The sequence below is a fragment of the Prionailurus viverrinus genome, chromosome A1 (genome assembly GCF_022837055.1).
Source record: "Prionailurus viverrinus isolate Anna chromosome A1, UM_Priviv_1.0, whole genome shotgun sequence".
Taxonomy (NCBI): domain Eukaryota; kingdom Metazoa; phylum Chordata; class Mammalia; order Carnivora; family Felidae; genus Prionailurus; species Prionailurus viverrinus.
In genome coordinates, this window is record NC_062561.1 from 103190222 (window position 1) to 103202903 (window position 12682).

General features: G+C 46.7%; 1 protein-coding gene across 4 annotated transcripts in view; it reads right to left on the minus strand.

Moving 5' to 3' along the window:
- Positions 1-12682, minus strand: part of ZNF608 (zinc finger protein 608) — a 120615-nt gene that overhangs the window by 56495 nt on the left and 51438 nt on the right. For all 4 annotated transcript variants that reach the window (XM_047871012.1, XM_047870994.1, XM_047870986.1 and 1 more), the window contains one exon: positions 6566-6821. In XM_047871012.1, the coding sequence (XP_047726968.1) occupies positions 6566-6821 (256 nt within the window). The remainder of the gene's footprint in view (positions 1-6565; positions 6822-12682) is intronic.

Genomic DNA, 12682 nt, shown 5'->3' on the forward strand with positions numbered 1-12682 from the left:
CAACGCGAGTTTCTGTGATGTTAAAAAAAACCAAGCAGCTTCGATGTGCGTTGTAACTGTTTCTAATCGACATCCTTAGACCAAGCTCGTTTTTATTAGAAAAAAAGTTTTTCGCCACCGAACACAGAATGATCACATACCCAAGATGGTGTGCGGTCCAGCAAACATACGGAGAGGGTTTGCCAGCTGGGTTGCCTTTCGCCTGTGAAAACAGGTGGGACTTGGGCACTCTGGAGGCCCATCCTGGAGCTGCTCGCCACCAAGGGTGACGAACGTCCGCTTTTCGTTGGCAACCAGCACGGCAAGCGTGCCCAGCGGGGCGAGGATAAAATGTTGGCCAATACACAGAGCGGCACTGACTAGTGGTTCCTCCAGCCCTCCAACCCTCTGTTGAGTTCACGTTGAACAGCAAGGCCGGACGCTTTTCTTCCACTAGCTCAGTGACTAACGGGCTGGGCCCACCTGCGAAACTCACAGACCACAGGCTGGTTTACCTCCACTTAGCACATCACTGATAGAGGAGAGGGGCGTCCGTGAGCCATCTTCACGTTCCCCTCGGCTGCATAGCTCTTAATCCTCCCTGGCGTGGCAGGTAATGAAATGAGAAGCGAAAGCGGGCATCTGACTCGCCTTGTGAGTCAAAGCTGAATTTATAAAATCACTGGGAAATACCTCCGTAAGTAATAACATTTCACTTGGTGGAAAAAAAGTTAACGCACCAACCCCGTGCTCCGATACGAAAACACAAAGTGGGCCGGGATTCGTATTTAATCTCTTCTCCAATCAAAATTGAAAAAGGAAGTCCCAGTTCCAGGAACAAGTTTGGGCAGTCAATTCCGCAGAATAGGAGTAACAACACCGTACGTCAGATCTGTCGTCAATTTATACAGGATCGTTTGCCTTTTAAGGACTTAACTTGAAACCCCTCTGCTTCCCATGTAAACACTATCCTCTTTGTGACTCTGGAGATGCGGGAGAAGCAGAAGAACTGAAGAGCATCTCTGGTGGTTTGAAGACAGTGACTTCCCCAACCGGTCACCTTTAAAACATTCATTCTGGGGCGCCTGGGTGGCACAGTCGGTTAAGCGTCCGACTTCAGCCAGGTCTCGCGGTCCGTGGGTTCGAGCCCCGCGTCGGGCTCTGGGCTGACGGCTCGGAGCCTGGAGCCTGTTTCGGATTCTGGTCTCCCTCTCTCTCCGCCCCTCCCCCGTTCATGCTCTGTCTCTCTCTGTCCCAAAAATAAATAAACGTTGAAAAAAAAAAAGAAATTTAAAAAAAAAAAAACATTTATTCTTGGGGCGCCTGGGTGGCTCAGTCGGTAAGCGTCCGACTTCAGTTCAGGTCATGATCTCATGGTTCATGAGTTCAAGCCCCGCGTTGGGCTCTGTGCCGACAGCTCACAGCCCGGAGCCTGCTTCAGATTCTGTGTCTCCCTCTCTCTCTGCTCCTCCCCCACTCACACTCCGTCTCTCTCTCAAAAATACATAAACATCAAAAAAAAAAAAAATTTAAAACATTAATTCCCAAGACTGCTGTTCTTGGAAAACACACAGAACATCAGATGGAGAAACTCAAAGAACCATTCTTCCTTTTACACCAGATGCTAATAAGTCTTCTCTTAAAAAAACACACTTACTCACTTTAATAAGCTGCCAGTTGCGCGTTTTCACTGTCCCCTCTGAAAGCTCCCAGTGATGCTGGGAGTCCAGTCTTTTATTTGCTGCTTTATTATTAACTTTTCTTTAATACTCTGGGTTTCTGAACTATTTCAAAAATGATTCAGCAGAAACCACACAGAAACGAAGGCACCATTTCTGGCTCAGTGAAGAACCACGTAGGAAGGTCCACACCACCATATTAATAAATCAGGAAGAGTGGTACCAATCGGATGTTCATTACACCCCAAAACCTCTGTGAAGGCCAGGTTCGGGATCAAACACCGGACCCCCTTTGTCATTAGCACAGGGGTGAAATGGTGAAGTTCACCAGCCACACTACAGCATCTGGACAGACATTATCTACCCTGCAAGGTAAACAGGGCGAGGGCGCCTCTCCACTTCATCCCTGAGAAAATGAGGCAATAACACAGTGACTTCCTTAAAGGGAAAAGGTCAAGCAGCTTGCAAAGGGTGAGGACATCCCCTCTTTCCCCCGAGAGAGTGGTTCTCCATCCTGTTTGCACATTAGAATCCCCTGGGGAGTACTGGAAAAAAATAATCAGACAAAAAACCCCACCAAGGCCAGGTCAGCAAACCAGAGCAAAGCGCCATCCCAGACCAAGCCTAGAAGTGGTGCCCGGGCGTGTGTGAATAGCTCTCCGGCTGGTTCAAAGGCACAGGGTTGAGAACCCCAGGCCTCTACCTCTAGATGCTTTAAAGGCCACAGTAAATGACAGTTGTAACCAGGAAACACAGCTGTGTAGCTGAACCAAGTATGTTCTCAGATAGGGCCAAAAAAAAAAAAAAAAAAAAAAACAGGGAGGGAGAAAAAGTCCAATAAGAAAGACGATTTAATAAAATTCCAAAGGAAAATGCGTTCTTAAGAGCTAAAGAGCCAAGCTCAACAGGTAGGTATTTACACTCCACATTTTTTCTGGTTTTATGTCCCCCACGCCCACCCCCACCCCCCAGAAGAGCAAATTTCCAAACAAATAACTATACACAGGCATGTGCGTCCCAAATGTCAGGAGTGAAACGCTAAGGAAATTCTTTCCAACATCTGAGAGTAATTTTGTACAATACCTCATTGCTCCTATGTGCTCACCTTAAAGAAGCAAGAGCAGAGTAAAATAACTAAACATCCAAATGCAGTAATAGTTTTTCTCTCCTATTAAGCACGCTCTGAAACCCACTAATTATTTCCAGAGGGAACTTCTCTCGTAACATGGTACTCCGGAGGACAATTTGGTTCTCAGGCAACCAGGACTCCACGTACTGGCGGTAACACTAAGGGGAAAGTCTGTGACTCAAAGAACCCTCCAGAAATGAGAGATTCCCAGCACAAGAAATAATTAATATTTAGTGGGGATTTCATAGTTCAGTCTTGCTGTTCCCCACTACCTTCCCCAAAACAAGAAAAAAATCGTAAGAACACTCAATGTTCCCCCAAAGACTGCAGACACGAGCTCTTAACGCTTCTAGGATCTTCAATATAGATGCGCGCGCGCACACACACACACACACACACACACACACACACACACGCATACACACACCTATGAATGCACCTAACACATTAGGCTTGTTAAAAACACCACCAGGTACACAATAACCTCAAAAGGAAACTACAAGGGAAGAAATTTTTTTCAGCTCAATCTACAGGACGTGAGTCCCAGGCAACTGACAGTTTCCTGCCTGTTAGTTCCTAAGTGCTCAGTTTGCCTTTTGTTAATGAAACCCCCATTCTAGAAAACTAATGTGGCTTCCTTTCCCCTCTCCTTCTTCCCAAACCCATTCTCTTTTAACTCTGCCCAATAACCGGCTCCAAATGTGTTTGTTCTGTTTCTCTCTTTGTTTTTCCCCAAAGGGAAAAATTAATGGTCGAGTGGGTTTCATTTTTAAATTGGTCCAAGAGGTTTAAAGAGGCCGTACTGAGGAGAAGAAGAAGAAAAAAAAAAAAAAAAGGCAAATGGAACTCTCTTGAAAATGGTTACACATTAAACACATATCTTACCGTCCAGGCTAAGGAGGGTTTTTTTTTTTGGGTTGGTTTTGTTTTTTAAATAAGGAGAGTTCTTAAATTCTGTCGGAGGTCTGAAGTTTAGTTTATTCAGCACGAATAACTCTGTTCACTGCTCCAGCTCCTTCTTGTCACCACCATCAACATCCACACATTCCAAACCCTGGAAAATGTGAGGGAGTAACAAGAAGGCTGGGGCTGCAGAAGGTTCCATTCCCGTGTCCAAAAAGCACCTAAAGCTGCCAGCGTGCCCCACGGGGACGGAAGACAACCTTGGGGATGGATGGGTCACAGCACACAGAAGCAGGTGCACAGACTCAGGAGACAGATTTCTCAGAGAACAGAGCACAACTGGGGAGGCTGTACCTGCATCACCACCAAATAAAACTCATAAAAAATAATAATCGTAATAATGAAACACCACAAAGCTCTTTGACCGTTTGCCCAGAGTTACTACAGTTTTTTGAATACAATTGGCTTTTTTCTCAGTAACCTCATCTCTTCTTAGAAGCTAAGGTTCAAGTCAAAACCAAGCAGACTTCCAAGCCACGGGAAAAATAACCCGAGACTTATAGGCATGCCACAAAGTTTGTGGCTAATTTTACAACATGCACCGCCCAGTGAGGTCACACTGCAGGAAGTCGGTCCTGTCGCACACAGGAATAAATAAAATCATGACCAGCAATAAGCCAACGGGCGCTAAGTCGTAGCTGAGAAATAAATGGGAGGTGGCACCTCACCCAAATGAGCGAGCGATTCAAGTCCAAGAAAAATCTTTCTTGCAAGTTTATGGAAATTAACCCTTAGCCTTTCCAAATCTTTTTCTGTTCCTGAATCCTCGGTACCCGGACTCATAATTTAACTACAACATTAGATTCGTGTGTCGCTTCCTTCTCTGTACTTTTCTCACCGACATACCAGTCGGACGCCCTTAGCCACCACTTTCCTAAGGAAAACCCGAGAAGACAGAGGGTGTGCAATGCAAAGAGAGGCAAGAGGAGAGGAGTTGCTCCCCACACAGAAGCCCTTGCCCAGAGAGGGGGTTTCAACAGGTAAGCAAGAGAGGAAAATTTTCATTCCAGCTCCTCCTAATCTGGTTACAGGGGGCCAAGGCTTCCCCGTTAAAAGTACAAACAGGATGGGGCCCCAAAACACCAAGCGTTTCTAAAGCTAAAAGTAAATTTTAACTAGCACTTTCGGTTGAAAGAAAGAGAGAGAGCCCTTCGTATCTGCCGCTTTCATTCACCTTCTCTGGTTCCTTCTTAAATAAGGATTTTTCCTTACTGCCGCTGTCTACGGAATTGTGTACCCGATTACAAAATACTCCTTTCAGGACCTCGAAGATTTTTCTACAATTTTTGCTTTTCTTCCTTGAAACGGTGCGCGCTCTTTTCCGCCTTCTGACAATTACACTCAACACCTGTCACCGGATATTCATTCTTCGTTGTTGTTCTCTGCTTTCGTTCCCTCGTGTGGTCCTATTCTCAGTTCTTTTCTCTCAACTACTTCCTCCCCAGCAATGATCTCCAATTATTCCCCCTTCCCATCCAGGCAGTCTCCTTGGCATATAGTTTTCCTTTCTCCCCTGGGAGTTTGAGCCCTCAATTTTTCCCCCCTTGATACAGAGGGCCCTGAACAGTGACTCTGGGTCTCAGACCTTTCTGGTTACCCGCGTCTTTGCCCTTACTCCTTGTCCCATCTGTCCACGATACTGACACCGATCATCTCCCTTCTCCTTGACCAATCTAGCTTTGAGGCAAAGAAAAGGTTTCCCCTGTGTTCTTCACTCTCCTTTGTTCACCTAGGGCACATACCTTCCTCACCTTTTCTACTCTCATTCCCCAATGGAGCAACGAGGCTCTCTCCTTGGTATTTAGTTTTTAGAGTAACTTTTTTTTTTTTCCAACGTTTATTTATTTTTGGGACAGAGAGAGACAGAGCATGAACGGGGGAGGGGCAGAGAGAGAGGGAGACACAGAATCGGAAACAGGCTCCAGGCTCTGAGCCGTCAGCCCAGAGCCCGACGCGGGGCTCGAACTCACGGACCGCGAGATCGTGACCTGGCTGAAGTCGGACGCTTAACCGACTGCGCCACCCAGGCGCCCCTTTGGTATTTAGTTTTTAATGACCTGTTGGCCTCTACTATCAATGACACGGGCCATCTGAAACACACCGTACCTGATGATCGTGTGCTACGACATGTGGCCAACCAGAGTCTGGGTCCACGGTAGGTATGGTATACGCCACATGTATGTTTCTAACAGCAATGACAGACTAATCCTAATCCAATTCTCTTGTGACTATTGGATTATACTTGCCAGATGGCCTGCTGAGCTTAGGGGCAGGGAAGGTGCTATGTCCCCAGTCAAAGAAGAGAAATGACTGGTTCACCTCGGGCTGAAGCCTCTGACCTTGGGTTCGTTAGCCCCGAGCACCAAGCAGCCACAGCCATATCATGGCCATGGCCCTTGGCTAAACCCAAGAACCCAAATCAGCAGGTCAATTTAAACCTCAACAACCCAAGAACAACCACATCAAGACCGAGAGATCGGCTGGCACACCGAGAAGAAAGTGAACTTGAGATCAATCCGCCTTCCCCATTCCCATGATCCCCCTCAGGGGAAAGGGTAACCCTCACCCCTGCTTCCCTGTCTTTCCGTACTGGCACTTGAAACGCAGGCCACTTTTAGGGCCACCTCATCCATCCTGAACGTCAAAGCCGCCGTGAACAGGAAAGAGAAACACGGTTCTGATTTCAACAAAAATCCACAGACAGTATCAAAACCACTTTTCTCTCCTCTCCGATCACCGCCAAACCAAGTCCCCTTACCGGTGGACATAACGAAATACATCAGGGGGGAAATAGATAAAAGTAAAGTGTATTTACCTTCTTCTGTTTCATGCCACACGATCCCTTCCAAATTCACACTGGTCCCAGGTTCACAGGGCCCAAGACACTCTGGCTCTGTCACTACTCCAACTTCACATGTATTGACACCCACGGAACGAGTCCGAACCAAAAGCTGTTCAACCGGTGCTGCAATATTGGATGAAGATGGGGAAAAGTAGGAGGGCAGAATCTGAGGCGTGAGGCTGCTGGAAATCGGCGGTGGTGGTGCTGGCACTGTAAACAGGGGGTCAACCTGAAAGACAGACAGGCTTACTGCAGGGTGCTGCATTCTCCGAGCTCCTTACAATGCAATCTGTTTATATCACTTCTAGAACACATCACCATTCCCAATTCCATTTGCAAGCAGAACAGGCTTCAGGGGGTTTCGTGGGGCCACCGCGTAAAGGCGAAGAGAAATGAGCGTTTGAGGTGTTTCACGCCCGACAGGGCCAACCCTGGGGATCCTGCTTCCGGAACAGACAGGCAGGGCTCCCAACGTCCTAAATTCGATGGAGAACCGTCAGCCTCAGTCGATGTGCGTGAACCCTGCTCTGCAAAATTAGGACTCTTGCCCCCTTGTGATGAAATCTCACGTTCAAAACGACAGTATTTTCCAAAGGAGAAGCTCCAATAAACGCCACGGAGGCATCACTGGGCACTTCAGCATGGGAGATGGGCTAAAATCGTCTTCAAAGTACTTTATAAACCGTAATGAATTAAATCACTACGAAAATACATTAACTGACTCTGCTGAATATGTAAAATACATCAACTTGATTATACACACTCAAACACATAAACTGGGTATTATTAGCATGTGTTAGGCATCGACTCCTAATTAAGTGTTCTACTGCAAAGTTTAGCAGAATTCACCTACGTGGGGAAATAAAGGCCTGTGCCCAACGTCAGCAGAACCGGGAGTTTCTCCAATGCCACATGTCCTTCAGTGGTTCGACTTGGAAAGGTCCCTGATAAGTCTGACCAAGTCCCGGGATTCCACCCTCAAAATCCCAGGAAATAGACATGACAGCCATTATAAGAGCATACGGTGCAATGCCATGTCCTTTGCACCCCTATCCTAGCGAGCAGGAAAGGAGATCTTGAACCATACAACATTCAGGAGCCCGGCCGTGACGAAAACCAAAGGCTACGCATGTACTAAGTAGGCACATCTCCAACCAACCCACTCTCTCATCAGACCCATTTCGATTACAGTTATGACCGGTACAGAACAGTTTTAGCCCTGCTGACGGGTGGTCAGATGTAGAAGAGCCCAATGCAAAGCCCATCTACACCACGACTCCAGATCGCTTGCCTGGGTCCTCAAGTTACACACAGGTATCACCTACCTATAAGGGAGGCCATCTTGCATGCTTTATCAGCTGAGCTAACAAATCTTATGTGTGCAAAGGACACACACAGAAACTATTTCTGGTAAAAGGCCATCCTGGTCTGTAGTTCCTATATGCCCAATTAACCTTTGTAAGAAACCAACGCTTGGCTATTAGACGTGCTATTGCATAGTCTTTGTTGTTTAAAACACACACATGCACATATACACACAGAGTGCATTCCAAGACAAGTTATAGGAGGAGGCGTGCTCCTGGTTGAACAGCTGAAGCAGTCATGTGTGTGGGCTCCTTGTTCATATGACTGTAGGAACTATTCCTACAGTTTGCCTTTCGCTAAAATGATCAAGTGACGTTCACTTGCCTGAATGATCCAAGATGCAATAGAACAGCCCTTCGCCCATCTGCATGCGAAAGAAACTTAATTTCCTGCTCTCCAAGCTGCCATAAAACTTCTTTTGCTCCACGCTTTTTATTGTTCTGCATTCTTGATCACAGAGCCCAAGAAAGAAAAGCATTTAACGGTCCCAAACCCCAGATCTTGTGATTTATGCTTCCGCGTAAATGCAGCTTAATGTGGATCAAAGTTCACACTGATAGTTCCTATTTTAACACTGAGCTGACAAATGAAGAAAGGGGTTCCAAGGGAGGAAATGCGGGGGTGGGGGGCATGCAAAAAATCCATTGCTACCTTGTCGTCTGTATTAAACTAAAACATTTAGAACCACTTTCCAGAATTTAAAAAGAAAAAAAAAGGCCAAGAAAAATTATAAACCGGCTACCGGGTTTTTTTTTTTTTTTTTTTGTGCATGTTTGCCAACAAATTCTTAATTTGTACAGTTAGTCGTAAAGTGGGTTTAATGATTGCTACACACAGAAACTGCAAAGACAAAACAGAACGATACTCTCAAAATACTCTTTAGATCACGTGATTGACAGCCTACGTTAATTCCAAGAAAATACAGTTTCAATCGGAGAAACAAGAAAATAGGATGAAATGAAAGGAGGGAAGGCAGCTAAGAGAGCATGAATTCCCTTTGGGAGATCAGGATACAATGAGGCAAAGCCTGCAATACAAACTTTTAAGGACAGGGCATGTTGGATGCTAGTATTTTGGCTCTAACTCTGAGGATAATTAGCATGTGACTTTGGAGAGTCACTTAACCTCACTAAGGACCATTTTCCTCACAACTGGAAAATGCATCCTCCAGCCGCCTACTGATAACAAATCCTATTACAATAGAATTCCTGGGCTAAATCCCTATTTCAATATAACTCCAACTACGAATATATCTGCACACAGATACACACACACATGCACCTACTCCTTGGGATATGTAAGTGACTCCAAAGATCAAATTTCTAAAGAATCGAGAAGACTTGAGGGGAGAGGCGATGGTATCCTGGGCCTACGAGCAACTTAACGGTGTTTATTTCCATTCACACAATCCAAGGGCAGTGAACAAAGCTTAGTTGATAGCATTTATCGAGCAGACCTGGGAACCCCGTCCCCAAGGCTTCCAGTGAGAAGCTAAGGTTCGGAGAATCTGACTATAAACATGAACTTAATCATAAACAGTCCCCCAATACAAGACCACACCCCAGTGGTCTAATGGCTTCCACTAGAAGCCCCTCCTCCCCAGAGGTCACCAACCACAGAGGAGGGTAAGGAATCACAGCCATTCCCAGAGGTGTTTTACACTGGGAGGTATGCTACTTTTTCAAACATCACAAATTTTCACAAACACAAACACTTAGGGACAAGCATGAATGTCTACTATCTCTTAAAATAATAACGAGATAGGGGCGCCTGGGTGGCGCAGTCGGTTGAGCGTCCGACTTCAGCCAGGTCACGATCTCGCGGTCCGGGAGTTCGAGCCCCGCGTGGGGCTCTGGGCTGACGGCTCGGAGCCTGGAGCCTGTTTCCGATTCTGTGTCTCCCTCTCTCTCTGCCCCTCCCCCGTTCATGCTCTGTCTCTCTCTGTCCCAAAAATAAATAAATGTTGGAAAAAAAAAATTAAAAAAAAAAAATAATAATAATAATAATAACGAGATAATGTACGGGGCTCGGCCAGCGATTCCTCGCGGCATCAACTGACAGGGCTTAGGCCTTGCAGTGACCAGCTGAGTTTGCCTTTGCAGCCCTCCCCTGAGACAATCACAGAATGTCTGCCCCTAGAAGACCACGTAGCCAGCCTCCTCATTCTAGAGAGAAACTTGGCCCATATTTGCACAAAGGCAATAAGTAAGGTACCTCTGGGGGCAGCCCAAGTGAAAATAAAACAGCATCCTATAAGCAGTAGGAGTTCAAGTACACACACGAGGAGCCAAGAGAGAGGCGGAAGGGAAATAATTCAGTGTCTGAGGGCGCCTGGGTGGCTCAGTCGGTTAAGCATCCAACTTTGGCTCAGGTCACGATCTCGGGGTTCCTGGGTTCAAACCCCGCGTCAGGCTCTGTGCCGACAGCTCAGAGCCTGGAGCCTGCTTCGGATTCCGTGTCTCCCTCTCTCTCTCTGCCCCTCCCCGCTTGTGCTCTCTCTCTCTCTCTCACCGTCTCTCAAAAATAAATAAATATTTTAAAAATAATAATAAAATTAAATAATACAGTGTACAGAGTCGCTAATTCTTTCCGCCAGCGAATGCCCCCAGTAAGAGACGCCCCCCTACAAAAGGTTTCAGTTCTCTTGTGAATCTTACAGCATCTAAAACAAAGCCACATGCACCATGTGTAAAGCAGGATCTGGAAGGATTTTCAGTAGTGTTTTTTACCTCCTACCAAAGATCAACTCCGCTGCGCCGATTTCCAGGTCACTGATCCATAGACGGAACCGTACCTTCTTCAACCAATGAGGCTCGTGAAGACGGAGAGAAGCAATGGTCCCTAGGAGAAGCCCCTCCAAGGGGCATACACTTGGACGTGGTAGTGGCGGCCCTCGGGTTGCGATAGGTTCAAATCCCTACCTCCCTGTTACTCGCTGTGGGGGACCCCTGAGCAAATAACCTGGCTACTCCGAGGCTCAACGTCTGCATCTCAGAAATGGGAGTAAGAATAACAATTACGCCCACAGGGTCACAGTGAAGACTCCGTGAGATGATTCACATCAAGTGAAGGCTCAGCAAAGCGCTTAGCTCAGTAAATGCCGGCTTGGAAAAAGAGAAAGGAAAAAAAAAAAAAAAAAAAGCCCCTGGTCTGATATTACAGTTCTCTAACCCTGCATGCAACCTTACAAAGCTCCTTTTTATATCCTACTATATTTAACATAAATCTATAATCCCCTCCAAATGCATGGTTAAGTGCGGTTAAAGTGTGTTAAAAGTATAAGAAAAAGGGCTTAACCCTGAGAAGCTCAGCCTGGGGGAAAATACTGCTTCTTTCATACGTTGGCATCTGGCAGCCGTCGGCCCAGCCTAATCGCCCCCCAATTTTACAGCAGATCTTGATGAGCCCTAGACCTCTACAAAATCTCCTACTCATCTCCAGCCGTGCCTCTTTTTCATGGGCTGCTGCTCCCCCAAAAGTCGTCCCTGAGTCGTCACAACTTGATCACATAGCCCCCCAATAAATAACGCCTACACACCCGCTACGTGCCAGGCACCCCGCGCAGGCTGCTAGCAGGACGAGAGCAGGTGCAACCCGAACGGGTCCGTGCTGTCCTGGGCTTACTGCCTAATCAGCAGGACTGTGGCACTCATCATCAAATACTCACGCAAGTACAGCAAAATTCCCCCTGTAATTGCAGAACCACAATCAAGGGGCCGTCCGTAGGACCTGAGCGCAAAACAGAGCATGCAGTGAAAGGCAAGGCAGTGCAGGGATCAGTCTTCAGAGCTCGAATCCCACCTCCTTCCGTTACATAACCTTTAGGCAAAGTCACCTGATCTCTCTGGGACTCAGTGGCTTCATCTGTAAAATGGAAATAACCCGTGCCTAAAGGGACTACTACATGAGCCCCAACAACCCTAGTCCAGGTCTGGGTATGGAGCAGCGCTCGATAAATAAGAGCTGTTGCCACGGCCAATATTATCATCATTATTGCAAATATAATTGAGATCTGAACTAAAAAAGAAATCAATGTAGGATTTGCTACATTCAAAGACAACTCACCGGAGGCAATTATGAATACGCTTTGCAGGGGGAAGGTACTCTACAATAGTACTAATCAGATATTCCAGGTAAAAGTCACTGGGGAATTATTAGTCTAATAATACTAACACACAGGAGAAAAGACCAGAATAGAGAACTGGCCAGCATTAGCAATGGCTCCTTTGTCACAGCTCTTTTCTGTCTTCTTGATGGGACACTGATGTAACCTATTAGAGCCCAAAAAATAGAAGCAGGAAAACAGCCATCTCCAGTGGGGGGGGGGGGGGGGGGGGGAGGAGAAAGAGACCCATAAGTCTAACAGCTGGTGGTGGCAGCCTGTCAAACTGAGGAAAGTTAATGTCAAGAACAGACGCGCGGCAGTCTCTCACTGTTATTTTTGCATGATTATTCCCAGGTGTTGGTGCACGCTGAGCAGTAGCCTGGCTATTTATCACTCGAGAGAGCCGAAGAGCAAGGGAGTGGAGGAGGAGGGGAGGCAGAGAGGCGGGGAAGAAAAGGTTATTTACACAGATAGCGGCACTTAGCGTGTGTAATCAGAGGGCTGGGGGGAAAAAATCCGCAGAGAGATTCTGGCAATATTTTCCCAGTTCACCTTATTTCAAGGGCTTCTTGAGCGCTGATGAGCAAGGAAGGCTACAAAGCAGGAGTGTTCACAGTAAC